Below are 25,137 nucleotides of genomic sequence, written 5' to 3' on the forward strand. Positions count from 1 at the left end.
TATGCGGCAGACTTCCTTATATAGATTCACCTTCCTCAATGACACAATGACTGATTCATTTTCTTTCCCGCTCATAGCAAGTTTCCTCCTCGGTCGCACATTTTCTTCATTTCTTCTACTCCTCAATTAATTCAGTTTCTTTTTTTTCATTTACTTATTCTTTTCATTCATATTCATTTTACTCATTATTTTTCATTCTTCTCATTCGCAGGAAAAGCACACGTGCAAAATGCCAAATATTTCATATAAAAACAAGGAAACTTTCATAAACAAAGAAGTTTTCATCCTAAAATAAGGCAAAAAAATGGTACATGTATGTCTGTAAGCTATAGAAATAACAAAAATGCAGATGAATTCATCCTAATACATATCTTTGAGCATGTTGAGCGTCGTTTGATATTTATTTCAAATTAAGGGTTCTTGAATTCATAATATGACAAAGGATTTGACTTGAAAGATGTTTGCAGAAGTTCCTGATCATTAATGATTGACATTTTTTTTCCAAGTTGAATGACTTTGAATTAAGAAATCAAACTTTTATATCTGGAGCTTATGTCACTGGTGTTTTTGTTTTAATCTATATCAACCGTGCAGTTCATCATATCATTTAAGTATAATCTAGGATTAAAAAAATAAGTAGATGCACAAATAAACAGGTGTTTCAGTTCCCATGGTAATCATTCAATATTTTTAGGTAATGCTTTGTCAAATTATCACTAAGAATAAAAACACCTGCGCCGAATTTGCTTTAACGCTTTCCGAAGGTTTTTGAGACACTTAATTTATGTTTAGTTTATTAGTCTGACATTGATGTAAGATTTCTGCCAATATAAGAAAACGCTAATTTGGTGACTTTTCCGTCATTGGTGACAAACGTAATTAGTATGGACACCATGGATGGTGATGATGATGAAGACGATGATGAAGACGATGATGACGACGATGATGATGATGATGATGAAGGTGATGATGAAAGTGATGATGATGATTGTGATGGAGGGTGGTGGTGGTGGTGGTGATGATGATGATACTGGAAATTATAATCATGATGAAAATGGTGACGATTAAGCTGATAAGGATGATGATAATGAACGATATTGGTGATAAAGATTACATTTATGACAATAATGATGATGTGGTGGCTGTGGTGGTAATGGTTGCGATAGAATCGATGGAGATGGCTGTGACAGAGCAGTAGTAGTCAACTATGCTAATAGTAATTTGTTGTTGGTAACATCAATGTTACTAATGTTGTAGTCGATACAATTGGACTTTAATCACATGGCAATTATTAGTTTGTAAGACTTGAAGATAGAATGATGACAGCTCCTCTAAAGGGGTACTCCAGGCTGAAAATAATATGAATTGAACAGATTAAATAAAATGAGACAAATAAAATACTAATTTGTTTTTAAATCAAAATCGGACAAGGAATAACATAGTTATGCCATTTTAAAGATTTGCATTATTCCGTTGATACAATTTTAGGCATGTCTTCATGAATATTCAATGAGTAAACTGATGGTGTCATATTCCCACTTGTTCCTTTGTTTATTCATTTTTTCCTCCAAGAACCAAAAATATTGGAATGACAACTGATTGAGTGCATTATATATTGTTACAGAAACCTATTTCATCACAAGGGAGACATATCATTCACATAGTATGAAAAAATGAAATAATTATGATTTCATATAATAATATAAGCAAAATGAAAGTGGGGATGTGACATCATCAGTCCATCTAATGAATATCCATGACGACATGCATATATCTGTTTTCACAATATATTGCTATATTTTAAAATTCAATCTCTTCGCTATTTGTTATCAGGTTTTGATGAAATTTTCAACATTTTGCTTTGTGAATTTTACTCTATATAGTTCAATAAAATTATTTTCAGCCTGTACCCCTTTAAACCTTATATCATCTTCATGGTCCTTTCAGATTGGTGATGTCCAAGAGCTTGTAAAGGCGGAAGCAGAGGCAGTTTCCAGAAGAAAACGAAGCACTAAAATCAAACTTGAAAATGATGAGTTTGATTACTCAGTCTATCACAGACTGGAAGATGTGAGTTTCTTATCTTTAATGTATTTATTTATTTGTATTTTCATATTTATCTGTCTCATGATATCTACTTTTCAAACATTTATTTATAAATCCAATAATTGATTGGTTTACTTTATTTACCATTATATTTATTCGTTTTTATACATAGTTGTATGTTTGTAACTAAGTATTCATCATGTTAATTGAATCATATTCATTCAGATGTTATTATCAAATTTATTTATGATTATGTGTGTATATTCATTTATTAAATGCTCATCTTCACCTACTCGCCCCCCCCCAAAAAAAAAGAGAGAGATAATGATATAGCAACGTCTACTTATTACATGGTGTCTGTGTGTTGTAACTATCTACAGCTATAAAATGGATTGCTGGATGACAAAACTTAGTTCATCGTTTTATCTTACTGTGCTCCCTCCCAATCTCCACCCCAACCTCTCTCTCTCTCTCTCTATTCATTTATTGATCTCTCAATCCTCCCCTTTCTCCATCACTCTCTTTCCGCTCCTTCTTTTCTTCCCAACTTCTCTAAGAAATTCGTGTTTGAGATATAGCAAAAAGGCATTTGGGTTTCATTACATTTTAATTAAGATAATAAAAATCTGGGAAATAAGGCGATCAGAACCAAAGTATCATTTACCGCGTAATGGATTCTTAATTTTTGTTATTCCACCAGATTTATAAATGGATAACGGATACAGCGAATGAACATTACACGATAGCGACTCAGGAGCAACTTTCAACATCACATGAAGGTCGTCCAGTTACAGCTATAAAGGTAATGAAAATTGCGGGAAACACTTTATGTAACTATGCACGGGCTTTCATTTTAATATATATGTTTCATTTTATGAGAGTGTAGATGTATATCGTCACCTGCCATCATAAAAACAGATAAATGACAACAGAAAAAATCAAAAAGACGGTGAAATAAACAGTACAAAAAGCCAAACAACAACATATAAACATACTGTATCACAATGATGCAGTATAAATAATATGCTTAAACCTTATACGCAACCCTTGGGCACCAAGGAAACCGGTCTGGAATCCTATGTGCGATAAACTAATCAATTATACAGGAGAATATCATTCCCCTGTATAATTGATTAGTTTATTACTGGATTTAAAATCCAATAAGTCCAATTCCAGACATATAGAATATCATGAATATTCACATCCCGGTCTAAATAAGTTTATCATGAAATTGAGGTTGATAATTTATTTACTTAAGATTTTCAAGGTTAGCATGTAGCTTTATTGGCCATCCTACGCTAAAATGCTACATTTGTAATGTAGTATTATGTCGTTCGCCATTTTACCAGCGACACTAAAATACGATTAGCGGGCTTTTTAAAGGCCAGGTCCACCCCAGAAAAATGTTGATTTGAATAAATGGAGAAGGTCAAACTAGCAAGATACTAAAATTTCATCAAAATCGGATGAAAAATAAGAAAGTTATAACATTTTAAAGTTTCGCTCATATTTTACAAAACAGTGATATGCACATTTCAGTGACATGCAAATGGGACAGTCGATGATGTCCTTCACTCAATATTTCTTTTGTTTGTTTTTTAATTGTTTGTATTATTCAATATTTCATTTTTGTACATATTTGACAATTAGGACCAAATTGACTGAACAAAAACATGGCTAATTCCACATGTTCAGGGAGGAATTAATCATTGTTTCAAATGACAATGAGGAGAAAATTAAAATATTTCACATTTCCTATAATCGAATACAAAAGAAATAAAGAGTGGATAACACCATCAGACTCCTTATTTGCATACCGACAAGGATGTGCATGTAACACTTTTGTGAAATTAAGCAAAACTTTAAAATATGAATTTCTTTTAATATTTTACATCCGATTTTGAAGAAAATGTTCATTGTTATGCTTGTTGGATTTTGCTCTTTTTATTCAAATCAACTTTTTGTTGGGGTGGACTTGTCTTTTAATATCTCCAGAATAACGAATGGCAAATAATACTAAAGACTGTATAATAATAATAAAGACTGTAGAATTTCATTACCATTATCCCCCATCCCTAAAAGTGTAATAAAAACATTCAAATTCAATCTAAACTTGTGTATAAAATTAAAACAATGTGCATAAAACTTTCAGTTTAATATTCGGATCCATCCCTCAGTATCATTCATGAAATGATTATACATAAGAAAAAATGTTGGTACGCCCCCCCCCCCCTCGCATTTAAGATTCAACACGACAACCTCTAACAGCTCATTGCATTGTCTGGTTATAGGTGAAATATATTCGGCATGTGGCTTGCCTTGAGGGGGGAGGACAACCGAAATCACATTGCCTTTCTCGCTTCTCCTTCTGGTCATGATTGTATTCAATTTGACTATATCTTCAGGTGGATCAATTTACAACGGGGATTTCCCCTACTCATCTCAGTCATCTGTTGTATAATTTTACTGCAATAATGAAGCCAGTTTGCATTATCATCCAAGTTTGGTCGTATGCTATGATTTCATTAAATTGGATATCAAAGAATATGCGCTTGATACTTGAACCAGGGCCATTGATGCAACTTATCCCTCTACATTCAACATATACCTAATGTAATTGCATCTACTTTATCAGTATTCAAACTTTTCACATAACACTTTACACAAATTAAAAAGAATAAAACCAATGAAGTTACAGCACTTTCTATTTTTCTATATAATTTTATATTCACTTTGGCGTCATGAATCATGATCAAGTTAAACGAAATATTTGATACAATAATCTGCTCTACCAGAATGACAGTGAAACTATCTTCATGACATTTGTACTTATAAATTGAGATCCAATTGGAATATGTCTTAATGCAATGCCAAAAGGAATTTAACATAGTTTTAGTCTGACGAAGTAGGCCCTATGAAAAAAAAAATCCGTCGTGTCATTAGTGTATCTAAATATCTCCATAGCGCTTTATTATCCCAGTCTTAAGATCCTGGTTTGCCAGCACACATTGCACTTTCTCCACTCTCTGGGAGCATTCCAACAAGAGCTTCCAACAAGGCATGCTACCTAATCTTTCCCATCCTATAAGATATGCCTACAAAATACACCTGGAATGATTATGTTGTTGATCGACGCATTGGCAAATGACACTTCGCCGCGGTACGGGATTCGAACACATGACCCTCTGATGACAGGGCGAGGATCATAATTATCAACCGCACCACAGAGTATAATGCATGTGTTTTCAAAACATTGCACTGTACCCAACAAGCTTAATAACATAAACTGCATCTCGCACCCCATCTAGATCGGCTCACCCGGTAACCAAGACAACAAGCCTATAGCCTACATCCAAGGTGGTATCCATGCTCGAGAATGGATTAGTCCTGCTACCATGATGGGACTTGCCAAGAAGGTGAGTCACAGATTAAATTTAATCATTCGATAAATAAAAAGAAGAGACATGAAGATGAATATAGTAATTATTTAGACTTATTATTAGAAGTCAAAGACCCGTAGTCACTCGGTTCAACTACGACTTTTCTTTTTAAGAAAATAGTGTCGGTGCCCTTGGGATCGCATCATTTTTCATCAGATAGATAGACAGGATCAAGTTCGCTATGCATCAGAACCACTGATCTTCAGGATCATTAGGACCGCTTCAATGATCAATGATTTCTATGACGGCGATCCTAAATAGGGAGTGTTATAAATAAAGAGCACCCCCCCTCCTCTTCATCGACCGATCGGGATAGAAAAAGAAAAGAGAGAATAAGGGAATAAGATAATATAGGTCTATATTATAGTGCATGTGTGTAGATTGATAGATAGATTTTCAGAGAATAAGGAGGTTAAACAGACAAATATTGTATATTGTACTCTATCATTATCAAACTCCAAAGTTTGAAATTACGATTGGTTGTGCAAAACATATTATACAATCGCAATAAAGTTTACGCATTTTTACTCAAAAGATAACAAAATTGAAGGTATGTTCTTGTAGTGATTTTGCCATAACAAATTTTGTAAAAGTTATAGATATGAACGGCTTAATTCGCATCGTACATTCCCGTAATTCTCCCATTTTAATTGATTATTTTCAGCTTATCGATGGATACACGACGAGTGATAAGGTGAAAGCAATGTTGGATAAATTTGATTGGTATATTGTTCCTGTTTTGAACCCCGATGGTTACTTATACACATGGACAAATGTAAGTGATTTTGGCTTTTTTTCGTGTCCCTATTAATAAAATCAATATTCATTTCTGGCAACGATGCTTTTGTTTTGATCGGTTTTCTTATCATTTATGCATTTGTTCTGGTCTCTTGTTCTCGCGGTTTTCTAAATTTATTTCTAATTCCATTTCTTTTCGTCATCTTCACTTTTTCTTACACTTCTTCACCCCTTTTTATTTGACTAGAATGCAATAATTTCTTAAAATATATCAAGATATAAGATACATTATTTGCACCAGCTAATCCCTGATCTAGTAATTTTAACAAGGTCAAACTCCAACTACAGGTTAAGATTTAACTTCATGAAAATTGGGTTTGTAATATGAGAGAGTCAAGATAAGTGTTTTCCTAAAGTCCCGCTAAAACGAAAGTGTCGTATGGAACAGCGTATGATGTAGAAAGTACAACTGTATGAGCTATAGTTTTTTTTTCATATGCCGGTGAGGGTGATGATGATGGTGGTGATGGTGATGATGTTAATGAAGCTCACCATTATCAGAAAATGTATCATTTTATTATGACTTTCATCATCATCATCTCTTCTCCTTCCTATTCTTCTTCCTTTATATCTCGCTCTCTCATCGACGACTTTCATTATTTTCCTACTTCAACTCAAGGAAGCCCATTTTATTTAAAGAGAGGCATTGTTTCTACCTTTTTTAAACAGGTTAAATGTATTTTAGGTAAACCATTATATATCTTAACATTGGCAAACCTTTCATTCAACCCTCATCGCCAATGAGTATTTTCTATAAATTCGTGAAAATCTTTCGAGATCTCTCCCTCTCTCCTTCTTGCTGAAAAATATTGGCGTCTTTTTATTTTTTTTGTGGTTATTTTATAAATAATCAGTACTAATTTTAAGTTCTTGGTTATATCAGCGAACATTGCAGTATTGATAATCTTTATAGTTCGATTTGTGGATTTGAATTATAAATTTATTATTAAACTTCAGATATATATACATGTACCGTGGAATTCCTTTCAATTTCATGACTATATAAAAGACCGATGTCACTGCTCTCGTTATCGTATGGAATTACACCTAATGATCTACTCGCTCGAGGCAATTATGAAATTTGGCAGACATTCATCGGTATTGTCATTCAATCTTATTACCAGTAATTGTTTTCTCTGAAGAGCTAAATTGATAGTGGACTAATATGATCCACTAGCTTCTATTCAGATCAGTTATGGATATCTTATTAAAAACAAACCATGGTCATTCAAGAATTCATGAATGATAAGTCGTTCCCATTCTATTACTAAAAAGTATACTGAATTTAGACAGATATTTTGGTTACGTTTAATTTCACTACCAATAATATTCCAATAGTAGTGATGTCGTAATCGTGAGTCGTGATCCATATTACATATATGCTTATTTCACATCCAAGACTCTGAAACAGTTGACCAGTGTATTTAATTTTCAATCATTCTACTATAGGGATTCTATACTGGCACCCCCCCCCTCACTTAGTCCCTCTCTTAGTGCTCTGACTCTTTCTCTCATTACTGTTTCAAATGCTTCACTTGATTATATACAGTATATCAGATATCAGTTCGGTCTCTCCCCTTCCCCCATCCCTCTCCTCCTCCTCCATCACCCTCCCCCCCTCTCTCTCTCTATCTATCCATCCAACTATCCATATAACAATCTATCTATCTGTCTATCTCTTAATCCCTAATACTTCTCCAATTTCATTATTTAATATTACTTTCTGTCATCACACCTGCAGGATCGGATGTGGCGTAAAAACAGGCGCAAACCAGACGGGAATGTCTGCACAGGAATAGACCTCAACAGAAATTATGGATATGAATGGGGAGGTATGTGAACTGTATATAATGATCAGTGTATTTATTGTATTTGAATAGGGTATTGTCGTGGAGAGACAGTGACATTGATTAAAAAGAATCAACTTATTTTGAGGGAACCTCCCGATATTAATTGTATATGAATAATTTAATGAATATTATTACAAAACAATTGCAAGAGTAAAAAATAGCTTTACAACCAACTGTTCAGTTATATAGGGTTCACCATGGTATTGCGAATTCTACTATACAATTTTTACAGTATCAAAATTAATTCTCCATTTGCAGTTGCCTGCATGGTGAACACTCGTGATGAGAAACTTTACTGTATGTCTATAAAGGCTTCCATGACATAAAGTAACTACAGAGTAATATACATTTTTGGTGATATCCAAGAGTTAACCGTGCTGGAACAAACTCTGTTGATTTTATCCAACAGTGTATCTCACGGTGTATATCACACTCTTAAAATAGTTGGGCAAAAAATGCCCAACTTTTAACCGACCCTGGGCAACATACTGTTACACAACTATTGGTTAAAATCTGCCCAAATTGGGTAATAAAAACTAATTATTGGGAAATGAATTTGCTTCATTGGATAACAGTTGCCATTTTTTACCAACATACATTACCCAACACAGTGGACAGTATGTTGCCCAACATTTTAAGTGTGCACAGTATGTTCACAGTGTGAAATCACTTTCACACTGTTGATTTAAGCCATTTTAACAATGTGAATCACACTATCACATTATGTGAACAAACTGAAGCTTGATAAGGATCAAGCAGTATCTATATTCACTCTATTTTCCCTTTCTTTGAGAAGCTAGGGAACGGTTTTTCTTGGAAAATGGGGTCAGCGTGTACACCCTCCACAAAGCGTCTTCCTTTACAATGCAGGGACCGGTTTTTCATGTTTACTAAGAACTTCGCCATCAACTAACGGGCAATCAAAATCAAGTTTCCATTGTGATCAGAAGGCAAATTTACCACAATAATGCATGCCCAAAGACAAGTTCTTGAAGTTCGTAATTTCTATTCCGACAGTCCATGTGTGGTAGTCGTGTTCACCATCTGTTTAGAGAGAAAAACTACTTAATTCTCATGTCAATGACTTTAGAATAGGTTTCCGTCTTTTTTTATAATTATATGTTTTATTAGGAAATCAATATCAAATCACAAAATTTACAAACAATTTGTCTGATTGGCAAAAAATAAAAAAGTTACATCAAAAAGAATAAACAAGAAGCAGATATATATACAAAATCGAAGTAATAGGCCAATTTCTTTGAGGAATAGGTTTCCGTCTTATGAAATTGATTTGATCAATCTATCTCTTAAACGGAAGAGAGCTATATATCTTTCTAAAGATTGATCATGTTAACTTTGCAGGTCGGGGATCAAGTGCAGCAAGCTGCAGTGAGACCTACAGGGGTCCTGGCCCACTATCCGAACCAGAACATCAAGGTGTATCAAGCTTCCTCCTGGAGAAGCAGAGAACCAATGGTGTCCATCTCTTCTTGGATGTCCACAGCTACGGACAGTACTGGCTTTACCCCTGGGGTTACACGGCTTCCAAAGCTGACCCCCTCCCAGACAGACGTGATCTGGTAAAAATCTTCCCTCTTTTCTTTCCTTCTCGCACTATGCGGTCTCAATTCAGCCCAGGATTCAATTTGCAAAAAATGGGGGGGGGGGTCAATCGGAAAGAACTTATACATTTTGATTGTCGGTGATTTAATCTTAGCTGATTTATTTATAATTCTATGTATTTTTATCGGAGTTTTAATTCAGTGATTTTTCCCCAGCAACATACTTTTTATTCGCTTTCTTCAGTATAAGTATTTTCTAAAAGCTACTTATTTTCTTAATAATATCCCCTTGAAATATATTGTAAGCACTTGGAGAGTAGAAGTTAATTTATTATTATATTATAAAGCACTTTGACAGTGATTAAAACAAAAAAGCGGTATGTAAATGTTTGATGTATAATGCAGGTTTTATACTCTCTTTATTTTTTTTGTTTTGATACATAATATGCCTATCAAATAATATAAACGATTATTAACAAATGATTCAGAGTGAAACTCGATTGGAATATATTTCCCAGTATTTTATTTTACTTTGATTAATTTGTATTTCATTAAAGACATACAGAATTCAAATAATTTTAAGATATGGTGTATTTGCGTGTAACACAGAGCTCTAAGGCGTTTCTGAAAAACCAAAGCTCGTAGAAGTACCCGGCAGAAGTACAGCGGCTACATCCCACATACTTGATACATTGACTGTAGTGTTCTTATTAAAAGAAAACAGTCAGTTTATCGAAATAAAATCTTAAAAGGGGAAAATATGCAATTATGTAGCAGAAGAGAGGAGATGAAGAGAAGAAAGGAAGACCTAAGAAAAAGGATTATATAGTCACCTAATAATATATTACCATGAAAACCGTTCGGACTCAGTCGCCTCCCCTACAAGGCTCACGCAGTCCAACATGGACTTCATGTTTGACCAACATGACTACTAGCAGGCATGCACTGTTCAAACTTTTGAAATGTTATATATAGAATTACTTCGATAAACCTTGGTGTGTTGAAACAATTGATATTTTTTTTCTAAATCGAGTATTTACTAATGGATTGGCTTGAAGCGATCATCATGAGATAACTATTCTAAATTATTAATTCCACAGAGATCTCTTGCGCTGGCTGCTGAAGACGCTATCACGGCTAAACATGGCTTGGATTACTTTGTTGGACAATCAGGACCTGATTTCTGTAAGTTAACATTTACAAACTGATCCCACATTGTTTATTTCTCTTTGTATGTTTCATTCATGTTGACTTGGTAAAATGTGCATGCTGCATGGTGTATGGTCCGAGAGAAGAAATGTAAAATGAAAGCCAACTGAACTTGGTAACACAAAATGAGAGGATATAGAGAGAAAGACAGGAAGAGGAGAGAAAATGAGAGAGGTGGATCGAGAGGGGGAGGGGGTAGTATCTAAAATATGGTGTAAAACAGTTTACGATATATGTTGCTTATTTTGAGAGCACTATTAACATGAATACTGTTGAAAAATTATCAATATTATGGATATGATTTGTATGATTTACATTTAACCTACAATTACAGACAGGTTCGTTGAAATATAAAAGGAGGATATTTGTTTGTAATGTCATTTTTGTTCCTGTACTTTTCTCTTCTTGCTTTTATTGCTCTGTACAAGTATGGACCTTTTATATCCCAAACCCCCAAAATGAATAAAGCAGAATTCAATACTGTTCTTTACACCTAACGATTATATGATATTTGATCCTCTACTAATCTAGGATTATATTTTTAAGTTTGGTGTGGTATTTGGTCACAATCTTGTTTTCCTCCAGATCCAGCAGCTGGTGCTAGCGAGGATTGGGGGTACGGTGAGCTCGGAGCCAAGTACACATACGTGATCGAACTCAGGGACGAGGGCAAATATGGCTTCCTGCTCCCAGAAAGGGAGATTCAATTCACCGTTGAAGAGATGTTCGAAGCTCTTCTAGTTGTCGGCGATCGTCTCATCTCTGAGTTTGCATCGTGATCGTCGTCGCACTCCATCTCATTAAGCAGAATCTCAGTGAACGTGGTGCAATCAGGGAGTGGGGATATCGGTCCTTTTTTTTAAATTATTTTAATAGCAGGGTGCCTTTTTAATGGTCATTTCAGCAAAAAAAGGGTTATCCATTCTTAGGAGGGAGATCTGAAAAAGTAACTGTCTACCCATTGTATAGACAAAATCGGTTTAATTATATAGGGCAAATCATATATTGTTTTTCACTCATTTTTATTTCATTTATTTTTAAATTTATTGATTGATTTATTTCAATTTTTTACAAAGAGTAATTTCAATTTGGAAAATCCTTTCAGGAAATTACATGCACTATTAAACAATATGGGAATAAACAATAAATGTGAATGTCCTTGCTGAAAAAAATCATGACTATCTATCTCTCATGCCATTTTGAAGACTATATTCCTGCCATTGAAGCATCTATCTTCTTTGTTCCACGGTCCTGCGTTGATTGTTGCCATCGTTTTTTTTTCAACCTTCTTCGGTTTTGTTGATGTAATTCTAGTAACAACTGAGCCTACAGAGTAATGAGTACTGCGAGCGAGGAAAAACAATATTTGTGTCTAACAGTATATCAATTTTCCATTACAATACACAAAGCCTATCAATTTACTGTTGTTTGCCAATCTCTCTCTCTCTCTCCTTCCCTTTCTATATCTTATTTTTCCCTTTCTTTATTTCCATCTCCTTTTGTTTCTATTCCTTTCTTGAACAAATATTTCAATACTCCTTGCTTTCCTGTTTTATCTTTCTTTTCATTTCTATTTTTGTCTCATCCCTTCAACTTCAAAACATAGCCACAACGTAAATGCAATATATTTCAATTACCACTGTGCACTATACTCCCATTATCATAATTGATGTACATGTATGATTGACTGGATGTTTTTTCCTTCATATTTCATCTATCTTGATCATGAAGAAAATTGATTCAAATGAAAACAAAGAAACATAGTAATGTAAAATATTGTGCACAAAATGTATTTTGTGCACGATTCATTGAATTTTTTACCACTACACTTGCTATACTGAAGCATCATTCTTTAATCAAAATTGTCCCCCTACCTTTAGAAATATGATAAAGAAACATTAAAAAAGAGAGTTCCAGAGCACTTCTCAAACAGCTAAAGATTATGTCATCATATTCATTTTTCTCTTTGCTGATTTTAATATTTTCACAATTCATATTTTTGTCGTAACCATGAATATCAGCACATACTAGTAGTGGTCAAAGCACTGTTTACTGGTAGTTTTAGTGACTCTCACTTCATTATTGTCATTATTCTATACCATTTATCATACTGCCTCATGATCATCATTTATCAGGTTGAGACTATTTCAATTCATGTATAAGACATAAGATACAATACACTGATTTTATATTTGTACATTATATTTGTAAACCTGCTATTTTGAGAAATTTTATTAACTACAAATCTTTTTCTGAAAAGTGTTTGCTTTCAATTAATCCAAGTATCAAATTTGCACGTATTAAACAAACAAAAGTGCTTTGTATTTAACTAATCCTACTTATTTGCTCTTTTGTTATTGAAATTCATTCAATTTTTTTTTATTTTTAATCATTCTGCATGGATTTCAAAATATACCTCAATTTCAAATCATTAAGAAAATTACATCTTGGTGAGAAAATATGCATTCACAATTATTTTCAAATGGATTCAACTAAATTCACTAAAATTCTGATAGTTTCACAATTAAAACATGAGTAGCATTTCTTCTACTCACAGAGGATTATAACTAGGAGAATATTCACATTTTGTAAAATACATTTTTTTCTAAAAAAATGAATTCAATAATTAAAGTTAATTTCAAATGTGTCCGTACATTAACCACATTTTCTCTCTTCAATTTTGTTTTTCTTCAAATTTATTTTAGTTTCTTGTACGGTACTTCCATTATCATTCCATTTAACATAATTTGTTTCTGTTTTTTTTTCAATTCATTTGAATATTAACCTTTCATTCATAATATAATGTAGATAGTCAGCATGAGGCATTGGGGCCATTCATGGATGTTACAGAAGTCCACTGGACAACAATCTTTGAATCACAAGAATTAGATTCAACAAAATATTGATATAAATTATCAAGAAAAAAAAATATTGTGTGTTCCTCTCCCAACATACATAAGTTTATTCTGTTTTGGTAGTGCCAAACAAGAAACTTTGTAGCAAAATTATTTTGGTAGGATTCAATCAATATTTTTGGGAGAATTATTTATAATTTTGATAAATACTCATATTTTGCCACAAGAGATAGACAAAATTATACATCGCTGAGATTGAAGAAGACCATCGATAGTAATAGTATGGGATACAAGATTAAGTGAGACAGTAGTACTTCTGATGTTATGAGTGGCATTATGTATTACTCAAATATATTTGACAGTGCTTTCTTAAAGGACAAGTCCACCCCAACAAAAACTTGATTTGAATAAAAAGAAAAAAATTCAACAAGCATAACACTGAAAATTTCATCAAAATCGGATGTAAAATAAGAAAGTTAAGGCATTTTAAAGTTTCGCTTATTTTCAACAAAATAGTTATATGAACGAGCCAGTTACATCCAAATGAGAGAGTTGATGACATCACTCACTCACTATTTCTTTTTTATTTTATTATATGAAATATTCTAATTTCCTCCTCATTGTCCTGAACACGTGGAATTCCATTATTTTAACATTTTATGCTTAAGGCAAGGAGGTCCTAATCGTCAAATTCGTAAAAATTGAAATATTGTATAATTCAAACAATAAAAAACAAAAGAAATAGTGAGTGAGTGACATCATCGACTCTCATTTGGATGTAACTGGCTCGTTCATATAACTATTTTGTTGAAAATAAGCGAAACTTTGAAATGTCATAACTTTCTTATTTTACATCCGATTTTGATGAAATTTTCAGCATTGTGCTTGTCTGATTTTTCTCTATTGATTCAAATCAACATTTTTCTGAGGTGGACTTGACCCTTAAATTCAAATTGTGAAAAATAAATAGTATACATCGTAGTAACAAGGCAAGTTAGTCTGAAAAGCATCAGCAGATTTTACTTTAACTAATGTGATTGAAACTGATTCAGAAGCACACTTGAATTGCCATATACCATTACCATATAAAATCACAACTGATATTCTATCATAACTCTTTGTTTGATGGGGTCTGGGTGTTCATAAAGTTTTACATAACTTTATTGATTATTTTTACGAAACAGCCCTCTCTCTGATTTAAAGAACATCTTTATTTGTTTTAGGGTATGTTGTAAAGACTAACCTGATAAATGTTGTCTATTCCTCTCCATGATGTAACACAAAATGAGCTCAACAAGATGGTGCTGTGTGTTGTCAATCTGAGTTTATTAAACATATCAATCAAGCAGGTTTTACTATCAGCAATAAAGTTGAAAATTTGGATGTACTATCTCATCATTTCATCAGATACTGATGAAATTCATTATGTCTTTGCCAAATGATTCAAATTTCAATTCATTGCCTATGATTGTAATTGAATTTGATTGTTAATGTAAAAAAAAGATGAAATAAATTTCTATAAAAATAGATGATTCAGAAATTTTGTGTTTTCTTTTATACTGTATATTATGATTGGAGGTGAGATTAATTTCAAGCATGTATTTAATCAAAAGTTGGTCTTTACAGTGACTCAAGCTGCTTCAGCTGACATATACTTTGATAAATAACTGTGAACACATCCTTCATTAAGCATTCTCTGCCATTAACTTACTATAGTTCAACTTGATTAGATGGCTCCCTGTGGAGAACACCTTTGCTCCTGCAGGAGCAATGTTGACACACCACCACAACAGGAGTATCATCAAAATTGAAGGAATACAAGAGCATTGGCATGGAGAATCACCATTGACAGGGTCCTCTTGTGCTTCTAAGGGCTCCTGCTTGTGCTCCAGCTGGCTCACATTGGGCAACATATGGCTCTATCACAAGAGTTGGTTTTCATTTGTTATTGCTCCTGCAAACTTAAGGTGATGAAAACAGCATGGAGTCTGTCCATCAAGAAGCTCCTTGTCAGGTACCTGAGGCTCCTTCTCAGGCTCATGACCTGTCCCTAACCTTTACAGTACCCATTCCAAGATGATTATGAGTATGACAGCCTTAGTTAATGGAGGTAGTTTAGCCATCATCAAGGTGGTTCTTCACTCAAAGGCAGGTGAACTGTGGCTCCACCTAGGGTATAGGTGGATCCTGCTTTGGCTCCTGTAGGTAATCTTGATATCACCATCTAAATTGTAAACAATGGAAAGAATCAATCAACAGAAATCGGTTAACATCTTCAGTCATCTTGGAAACAAACAAAAATCAACAATGGTCTATCATGCATTTCAAATAACCAGGTAGCCATTTTACTAATCCTAAAATGTTCATGTAGCATCCTTTTGGCAGGGTATTGATCTACAGAAACCACACTCAACCTAAGGGACGTAAATCAGTATCTGGCAGGAAAGTATTACTTAAAATGCTGAGTGCCTTATCGGTAGCTCTGCTAAAAAGCCAGGGTAATAAATGTGGAGCGCCACAGTGTTTTACAGACAAGAGCACTATATAAGAACACACTAAAAATATCATAGGTAAGATGTATACATTGCATTTCTTTGGATTGTATTACCACTAATTTTGCCAGACTTTAAAAGAGATCTATTCATAGCAAAATTGATGGGGCTTCATAAAGCTATTTGTAATATTATGTAGACTTTACAAATATCTTAAACATGTTCTTAGCCACTTTGGTCACCTACATAGTGATATATTTAGCGCAAGAAAGGGTCACCAGTCATGTGTAAAATTATTCGAAACTTACGAAGAGCTTTATGAAACACCCACCTGTAGTATAAGTCTAAGTTCCCTTCCATGTGCTATGGATATAGGGCCCTCTCTTAACAGGACTTGCCACTGATTTCAATCAAATTGGACTGAATGATTTATATCCATCAAAACTCTCTTTTGAAAACAGATCTAACGAATGAGTGTACCTTTGCTTTGATCTGTGTGGTGTCCATGTAGCCCAGACAGAGACTATCTGTGGAGTGTGTCCAGAGAATCTCTGCAGCTCTGTCTGTATGGTTGTATCTGACTGCAATAGCTCCACCAAGCCTTGCTGCATCATCAGGCAAGAGAGGTGATTCTAAGGACACCAAATAAATAACCAAGGAGCAGTTTCATTAAGTTTCTTACAAAAAAACTTTACAATTACTAGAACACAAGAAAGCCACATTGGTTTCCCAATCATTCCAAATTTTATTAACATTGAAATATGCAGAAATTTATTCATCATATTTATTTGTGAACTCCTCAAATTGGGAATAATTTGTTTTTCTTACCTGACACTATGCTTTATCTTGATTTTGTGATCTTACAATCATATCTTTTATACTTGACATATTGGTAACTCATAGAAAAAATCTACAAATTTCTAAAAATCTGAAGATGACTGTAATACTAAATTAATATCCTTCTGACAGCTGGGTAAAAGTTAAGCCTAAAGGGTGTGTTTATTGATCTAAACTTTACACCTGAACTAAGACACCTGAAATTCTGGTTCCATGACATTTGCTCTGATGGAAAATCTGCACGTTAAGTCAAATATAAAATCAAACGACCAACACTATATAAATCCTAATTCTTAATATCTCCACATTATTATGAACCAAAAATTCTATTACTAGATTAACTCTTACCGTATGCCCTCTGAGACAATTAGAACAGAGTAAACGTCGCATAAGCAAATGTCGTGTCAATGAAATTCTAGTCAAATGATTAATTGGAGCACATGCACTTAAAGATTCATGGAACACAAAGACAAACTGTTAAAATAATGTTGAAAATTAAAAGGACTCACTTAAATATTGACCCTGAAAAGTGCTGCCGAGTGATGAGGTAGGATCTTCACTGTGAAGGAGGCCCTCACAACACGTTCGGGCTAGATTGCACCTTAGAAGCTGCTCTCCGCTTCCTGATGTACTGCATCCAACACTCGCTGACGAAGATGTCTGTGTGTGGGACTGTGCCCAGCATCCACAACCAATAAACATTGCCTGATTTAAAAAAAAAATGTTAAAAGAAATTCTGGGTATTGATATTTTGTTCATTGAAGGACATTACAGGTTATGAGGGTCTTCCAAAAAGAGGTCATTGTTAAAAGTAGAAGATCTGAATCACATAACTTCCTTCAAAAGATGTAAAAGAAACAATAGCAGAAAAAAATGTGTACCTTGTTTTCTAGACATCAAACAAATTTATAGAATACAATAGGTGAATAAAATACATGCAATTCCACGCATATGAAATATTAGTAGAATATACATGAAGTGTGTATTGGGAATTTGTGCCTTTTGTAGATTTATTTATGCAAATTTATCAGTATATTTCCACTGTGTTACCTATTTATAGAATCAGTAATTGTTTTATTGTATTTTTGTCAGCATTTTACAAATCATCATGTCATAAAAATGGTACCGATTGTGCTCTAGATTTTTTTTACTCTTTTTTTTTATTTTTACTTTTTTGAAGAATCTGTAGGGCTCAGTATCAAGTTCTTGGGCCAATCAACAAAAATATATTCTCTGTATCCCTGATCAATACACAACCATGGCATTGACTAAACAAATGTTTCAGAAACCTGGACCAGCTATGCGATTTAAATGACAATAGATGATGTGTGTTCATGCAGCTTTGCCTGGCATAGTAACAAGAAAGACTAGCCAAGTGGGCATGGTATTGTTCAGATGTCAATGTGGAGCTCATTGAAGACAGTACAATTGTGTGAAAATCTAAACTAGTCTATCAGCTGTACATTGAATCACTACCTAATCGATGTCTGTGCACCATACTTGTTTTACACTGGCAGCCATTTCTGTGGTTTGTTGTAAGAAATGGGCACTGCATGCTATGAAATCTTCAAGTGTATTGGTAAATTCTGACTGGTTTTATGGTTGATGGCCAATATTTAAATATAATTCTTGACTGATTTTCAAACTCCAGGCTGAAATATGGCTAAAGGATTTGTACCGAAAAATTCTTGCTTATTTGTTCCCTCAAGTCACTGAATATGTGTGTGTAGTAATAAGATAAATACATGTAAACCATTTTGTAGATACACTCCACTCTCCTAATATGAAAGGCTATGATTGTCGTGAGTAACTTGTGTGCTGAAATGTTAGGTTGGCAATGTATGGCATTGGTGTAAAAGGCGTCACTCCAATGAACCTCTATGTTGGATAGGTTTGTAGATATGAATGTATGTTTATAAGTGCAGTAATCACATGTTTTAAAATACACCAGGTTAAATGATAAATGCTGCTTACATGTCCTACTCTCCCTGGGTGTTTAAGGGCTATACCCCCACTGGACACGGCACTGGCAATTTGACCTCTGCTGTCCACACATACTGCACCTACTGTGTCTAGCATGGTATCCCTCTCTGTCTGGTTTACAAGGGAGAAAAAAGTATTTTCATTTTCATTATTTTCATTTCCAAACCAAATACAAATCAAGAATCAGATTCAATATATTAAGCATTATTACAATGTACCATCATTATATTAAAAAAAGCATACTGCCAAATAAATTCAGTTATTTATAAAAAAATAAGATATTCATAAGAGAACCCCATAATAAATATTTCATTTAAAAACACAAAAATTTGTATATTGTGGTCTCCTCATACATTATGATTTCTTTGTTAGATTATCAAGTATCAATTTTTCATCTTAATTTGAATTCAGTAAGTTTCTGTTAGTCACAAATTAATCACCATTATCATCACCATTGTGATTATTATCATTATCATCAATATTAATATTATAATCATCAGTATTCATTTCTATTATAATAATTTTGATGTCTTTTTTCACCATAATGGTCATATACTTATATATCATTATTTCTATAATACAATTCATTATCAGGAATATTTAAAAATTATCAATATCATTATCATCACTACCCTTATCATACAAATGTCTGCATTACTAATGTGTTAAAGACACAAATTAGCCTTCCACGAATGTTTGCAGGAAAAAAATTCCCATCCCTACGGCTAGACTATAGATATGACAATTTTTCACAATTTAAAAAACAATATAATGAAAGCCTACCATTTGGGTCCTATCTCCCTTCACTCTCTTTGGAGATGTTTCTTGCTGATCTAATGGCAAGGTGCTACACTCTGACAGCGCCCTCTTGTGTTTCCGATAGGAAGAAAGAGCCTTTGGTGTGATTAGGGCACTTGTGTTGACCTCCTTGAAACCATGATCTCGAGCCCACTGGAGGGCACCATTCCCAACCATTACACTACAGAAAAAATGATCAGAAAATTGGTGAACAGAAAGAGACATTAGCTCATACTCCAGGGGGGGTCTACATACACATGATCATACCACTTCAACATCATCATTCAGATCCATTACAAAGATTATGTTTCAATGGTCTTTCAATCATCCTTCGATATCTCAGCAGTCGATATGTTATTTCCACTATCTTCTAAAGATCATGGAAAAACTAATAAGACATTTTGAAAGTTTATCACGAGACCATTTTTCTGCAATACTGCTTACAGAATGTTTTCCCAAAGTCTGTTTTGAACTGTTTCAAAAAGTTTTAGAGACTACAGAGATCACTGAAAGTTTGTTGAAAGATCAAGCAAAATTCAAGAAAGATGTCTTTCCATTGTTGTGAATGATTGGATCAAGCACAACACTGAGCTAGGCAGGGCAAGCTAAGGTACCTGATCTGTCATACTCACCATGGTGGAATTCGACCATAAGACATCAGTCCTTTGCGCTGTTCACACAATAAAGCTTTGGCTACTTTAACTGGGTTCCGTATTCCTTTGAGAAAAGATTAATCGCGTTTAATCAAAAGTATTCACATCAAATATATTAATTAAAAAGACACCCCTCCCCTAAAAGAGTTGTTATAAGTGGATGAAATACAAATACATGTACAGTGAAACCTATTTATAGTGATTGCACAAGGGAAACAACAAATGTTACTTTTAAAGACAAGCTGTAAGAGGGTTATACACATATTCTGCCTCAGTGGGATTCGGTTTTTACACAGATGGCTTCTATCCATAATCAGGATGACAACGGGCAAAAAAGAATTTCAGAATCATATCATGTCTGACGAATATGGTCATAGGAATAAAAATATGCATTCACTTTGCAAATGGGAAAACATCTGCAAATGCACAATGAACAAGACCAGTCACAAGTAAATAAGAAACCTATTCATGAATTAATAAGAATGCATAATGAGGAAAGATACCTCCTAATGCACCAACAGCTCCAAAATGCAGAGAGTCTCCATCCATGATTCCAGCATCACACTCAATACTACCCTCTATAGTCAGGTTGGATCCAAGGCCAGCATTTGTGCAGGGACTATCCTGCAATGTATAAAAATTACAGTAAATTATCAAGAGATGCTGAGATGGTACAGTATTTGGGGCTATGCACATTTGGCATTTAGTATCAACTGATATCATTAATCAATACTTTAGTATAACTCGATACCATACTCAAATACAGACCTCAAGTGTTGATACTGCTACAGAAACTGCATCCACTGCACTTGCACCATCTTTAAGCAGAGATATTGCCTGCAAAATTCAATTATAAAGTATAGTGAGTGATTGTATTACCGACCGGCCTTGTATTACCGAACGCGCACATCATATGCGTCAGAAAATAATCAAATACGCTCAAACCTTTGCAACTTCCTTCCAAAGGGAACTTAAATAGAAAAATGATGAAAAATTATCAAAAATACAATTTCGAAGTCTTTATATCCTCAAAATAATAAAATATGGTCAAAATAGCTCATCAGTGACTTTGTTGTTTTCCCAACTTTTCCCATAGAAAACACACGTTCGGTAATACGATACCTTTTCAAGTGACCAAAATATTTCACTTGCGAAGAGGGGTCCGATTGGAAGCTGATGTCGTAAAAATGAAAAACAATTTCGGCAAAATTTCTGCATAGTTATATTTTGTAGGTATTTGTGTATTTATGGTGAAAGTTTGGTGAATTTTATTGGAATAATGTGTTTGATATGATCAAATTCATGAAAAGTGTTCGGTAATACGATCCACTACCATACTAAATTATGATGATTTCATTAATTTTCTGCAGAGCACTCTCTTCCTCTCTCTCTTTCTCTGAAAACAATGCCAATGATACACTGAATATGAATGACCTTGTTTTAATACATTATAATTCATTTACTAGTTGATCTGCACATTTTCATCAAAAGATGATCCAGATAACAAAAATAGGTCACATTGAAATTAGAAAGTGTGGCTACATACCACTGATACTTGTTGCAATATTCTACTGAGATAATGCATCTACAATGTATATATCATTTACATTTAATCTTCTTAATATTTTTTTCTGTATGTTACTGTTATGCACAAGTCAGGACTTGTGTTCAAGACTTTGTTCTTCAGCAAGAATCTCACAAACTCATATCTCTAATCCTCATCATTCTAAAAAACACAATCAGGAATGCTCAGTGCCTTTATTCCTTAGACACAGCTCTGACATTTGTTAGGTTTACAAAGATATAAGTACCTGTTGGCATGCTTTATTCACAGTATCATTGTATTCACATTTCCTCTCAGGGGAATGATATCCTGCACCTAAAATGTAAGATAAAGACAGGAGAATTACTCATAAGGAATAAAAACACTCAAGTCATATCTTCTTTCTATCAGGTGTGTAGCAGGCCTACAGTCCCCTGGGTATGAGAATTTTCATACTTTTAAACAGTTCTGAACAATCAATGTGCCAAGCTGCCTTACATAAGGGTATTTTTCAGTTCACATATCTATGATAAAATTGTCCACCAAAACACAGTCTGCTATGAAAGCTTATGCATCTAAAACTAAAAGAATGTGGACTAGATACACTTCAATCAAGATGGAAATTTAGAAAAAAAAAAGTTTTAAATGGCTATTTTGTCAGAAAAGATTCACTTCCCTTTTAAGAAGACATCCTGTAAAATGACAAATAAGTTATTCTTAATCATTGCAAACATTTTTTTTTAAATTCTATATAATCATTTAATATCATGGTAACACACTCAAACGTCTCAATAAAGCATTTAATTATCCTGTATATGGTCATGTGTAGATCTATCATCTATGTTATTTCAATTTAAAAAAATTGTTTTTTCCTCAATATAAATTAGAAAATAGACATATCTATATCACCGAAATAGGCCTAGACCTATCAAAATTCAAAATAATAAAAAATTTCTCTACTTTTCATTAATGGAATGATACCTATTTCCTAAGCTTAACAACAGTCTAACGTTTAGATCTATTCTATTTCTAGACCTAGGCTATACTATAGATGTAAAAATCTATCAACAAATCATATTGGAAGCATGCCTGACATGGCTGAGGCTGCAGTTAAAGTAATAAACCAGGAATGTTGATACACAGTTTTCCCTCAAAACTTGACGAGACACTGACACACCGCCCGAAGGGGAAGCGAAGGTTCCTTCGACCGATCAGATCAAACCGCAGCCGCAGCGCAGGCCCGCTCTGACTCTTCTTGAGTTGAGCTTGCTGACCCTCGCCTGGCCGCAATAAATTTCACTTTTCAAACTTGGAATTTCCTAAAAAGTTCAAACAAAATGTGACAAATGTTACCCGAATCATGGCATAACACCTAATAACATCTAACCTAGATGAACAGCAATAAATCCAGACATAGCACAGTCTTTTCTCGCCTCAAATCCCAGCAGTAAAATACATGGGCGCTGACATGTTAGTCTATTACAGTAATTTGCTCAAATAATATAAACATTTCTTATTTTATTCATTATTTTAGCCCAAATGCAAATTATAAAAATAATCAATACCATAAAAAATTTTTAAAATTGTTGTTATGATACAATTTTAAGTAAAGAAGAAGTAAATATGAATTAAATAAGGAAGCGATCGTTAAAATAATATAAACACAGTTTAGCAATTCGACCACGCTCACGTATTGATATCGACTGATAAGATATCGTCAGCTGCTGCACTGGTACCGTGTTATAGGCACTTACAAAGTTCAATTCATAACCCACCATGGTAGTGCAATGTTATCAATGATTTTTGTTGACCATTCAAATAACACCAGATTCACGTAGATATGGAGAAACAATTAGCTGCTTATCGCGCCAAAAAGGCCAAAGAAAGGACTTCGAATTCGGGAGGATTATTTGGTGGAGGTCTGTTCTTTCGCAATCGCAAAGAGGATGCATCATCACAGCCACAAAATGTTACAGAAAAAGATACCTCTCAGTCTCTCAAGTCTCAACAACAGGTTAATGAAAACATAAAGGGTGGAGAGAAAAGAGATGATGATACAAGCTTGAATAAGGTATATATGGTACAGTGTATCTCAAACTCAAAATACTTGTCTATTTTTGTCTAATTGTCTTATCTCTTAAATTTTAAGTTTATTTTTCTCCTCGACCTATTGTACTCGCATGATCGACTGATGTTGCCTCAACTTGCCTGCCTTCTTAAAAAAATTCATTCATGATTTCTTCCATACCATAATTTTACAGAATAATATTTAGGCACTTATTATGACACATTTATGTTGGTAGCGATGTTAGTGATGTTAAATCTCAATCTATCCCTGTTTAAATGCTCTATCAAGTTAATGTCTACATTCTTTTTGCAATATGTATGAATCATCATTGGCTGTTCTGGGGCGAGGCCATTGTCCAAAACTAAAGCTTCAGTCCTTGTAAATTGGTTATTCTGCTGAACTACAGTAAAATGTTGAATAAATCCCCAGAAACAATGATTCCTGTCTATTCTGGGACTTGCCTTGGTAATTTTGATATGATTTTGTTCAATTTTTTTTTTTTATCTTGGCAGGATGATGGAAATTCCACAGATACAAAGACAGATGTCACTCTCCAGAGCTTCTCAAACCAACCTTACTCAACTTCCACAATTGACCCGTTTCAACTCGCACTCAAAATCATCTTATGGCTTGCCCTCTTTGGTCTGTCCATATGCATTGGCTTTGGAGCAATTTACATCATTCTCTCCTTCTTCTACATCATCTATGCCAACCTGAGAGGGGAGGGGGAGAAGAAACCAGGAGAAAAGAGCGCTTACTCTGTGTTTAATCCAAAGTGTGAACGCATCCATGGGACACTTACAGCGGAGGAAATAGAAAGAGGGATGTTGTATGGGATAGGTGGTGCAATGAGATAGCATCATTTGACTGTTTGCAGAAACAATAGAATATCTGACTTACTGGAAAATGTGTTTTATAGAATTGTCAGCTTACCATGCAGTGTCAATTTTACGAGAGTTATTTTTGCATCATGAAGAAACGGAAATAATGTTGATAAAGAACA

General features: G+C 34.0%; 3 protein-coding genes across 4 annotated transcripts in view; 2 read left to right on the forward strand and 1 right to left on the reverse strand.

Moving 5' to 3' along the window:
* The window catches only part of LOC121419014 (carboxypeptidase B-like), a 46,488-nt gene extending 34,396 nt beyond the window's left edge, over nt 1–12,092 (forward strand). Inside the window, exons 4-11 of the mRNA XM_041613272.1 lie at nt 1,948–2,070; nt 2,747–2,848; nt 5,355–5,462; nt 6,151–6,261; nt 8,026–8,116; nt 9,497–9,714; nt 10,797–10,881; nt 11,491–12,092. Of these exons, the coding sequence (XP_041469206.1) occupies nt 1,948–2,070; nt 2,747–2,848; nt 5,355–5,462; nt 6,151–6,261; nt 8,026–8,116; nt 9,497–9,714; nt 10,797–10,881; nt 11,491–11,684 (1,032 nt within the window). The 3' untranslated portion in view covers nt 11,685–12,092. The remainder of the gene's footprint in view (nt 1–1,947; nt 2,071–2,746; nt 2,849–5,354; nt 5,463–6,150; nt 6,262–8,025; nt 8,117–9,496; nt 9,715–10,796; nt 10,882–11,490) is intronic.
* A 2,609-nt stretch (nt 12,093–14,701) lies between these two features.
* LOC121419015 (threonine aspartase 1-like) lies at nt 14,702–23,543 on the reverse strand. 2 transcript variants are annotated; one of them, XR_005970542.1, is made up of 11 exons: nt 23,454–23,543; nt 22,335–22,402; nt 21,292–21,360; nt 21,027–21,147; nt 20,503–20,587; nt 19,856–20,051; nt 19,064–19,183; nt 17,599–17,794; nt 16,733–16,884; nt 15,472–15,984; nt 14,702–15,079 (listed from the first exon to the last, which is right to left on the reverse strand). XR_005970542.1 is itself a non-coding variant. In XM_041613273.1 (10 exons), the coding sequence occupies exons 1-10, from the start codon at nt 23,479–23,481 to the stop codon at nt 15,886–15,888; spliced, it is 1,134 nt and encodes a 377-aa protein (XP_041469207.1). In that variant the 5' UTR covers nt 23,482–23,543; the 3' UTR covers nt 14,702–15,885. The 2 variants fall into 2 exon arrangements, 1 of the variants encoding a protein (XP_041469207.1); XM_041613273.1 differs by having other exon boundaries at nt 14,702–15,984.
* Nucleotides 23,544–23,778: 235 nt separating this feature from the next.
* On the forward strand, nt 23,779–25,137 carry LOC121418004 (SAYSvFN domain-containing protein 1-like). Its single transcript, XM_041611709.1, has 2 exons — nt 23,779–24,137; nt 24,647–25,137. The coding sequence occupies exons 1-2, from the start codon at nt 23,907–23,909 to the stop codon at nt 24,989–24,991; spliced, it is 576 nt and encodes a 191-aa protein (XP_041467643.1). The 5' UTR covers nt 23,779–23,906; the 3' UTR covers nt 24,992–25,137.

This window comes from Lytechinus variegatus, chromosome 7 (genome assembly GCF_018143015.1).
Source record: "Lytechinus variegatus isolate NC3 chromosome 7, Lvar_3.0, whole genome shotgun sequence".
Lineage (NCBI taxonomy): Eukaryota > Metazoa > Echinodermata > Echinoidea > Temnopleuroida > Toxopneustidae > Lytechinus > Lytechinus variegatus.

Coding starts and splice junctions, on each gene's coding strand:
- LOC121419015 (XM_041613273.1), bottom strand. CDS start 23,481: ATGTCTGGATTTATTGCTGTTCATCTAG. Junction 22,403..23,453: donor ATTTATTGCTGTTCATCTAG/GTTAGATGTTAT, acceptor CTTACATTTTAG/GTGCAGGATATCATTCCCCT. Junction 20,588..21,026: donor AGCTGTTGGTGCATTAGGAG/GTATCTTTCCTC, acceptor CTTTTCTCAAAG/GAATACGGAACCCAGTTAAA.
- LOC121418004 (XM_041611709.1), top strand. CDS start 23,907: ATGGAGAAACAATTAGCTGCTTATCGCGCCAAAAAGGCCAAAGAAAGG. Junction 24,138..24,646: donor ATGATACAAGCTTGAATAAG/GTATATATGGTA, acceptor TTATCTTGGCAG/GATGATGGAAATTCCACAGA.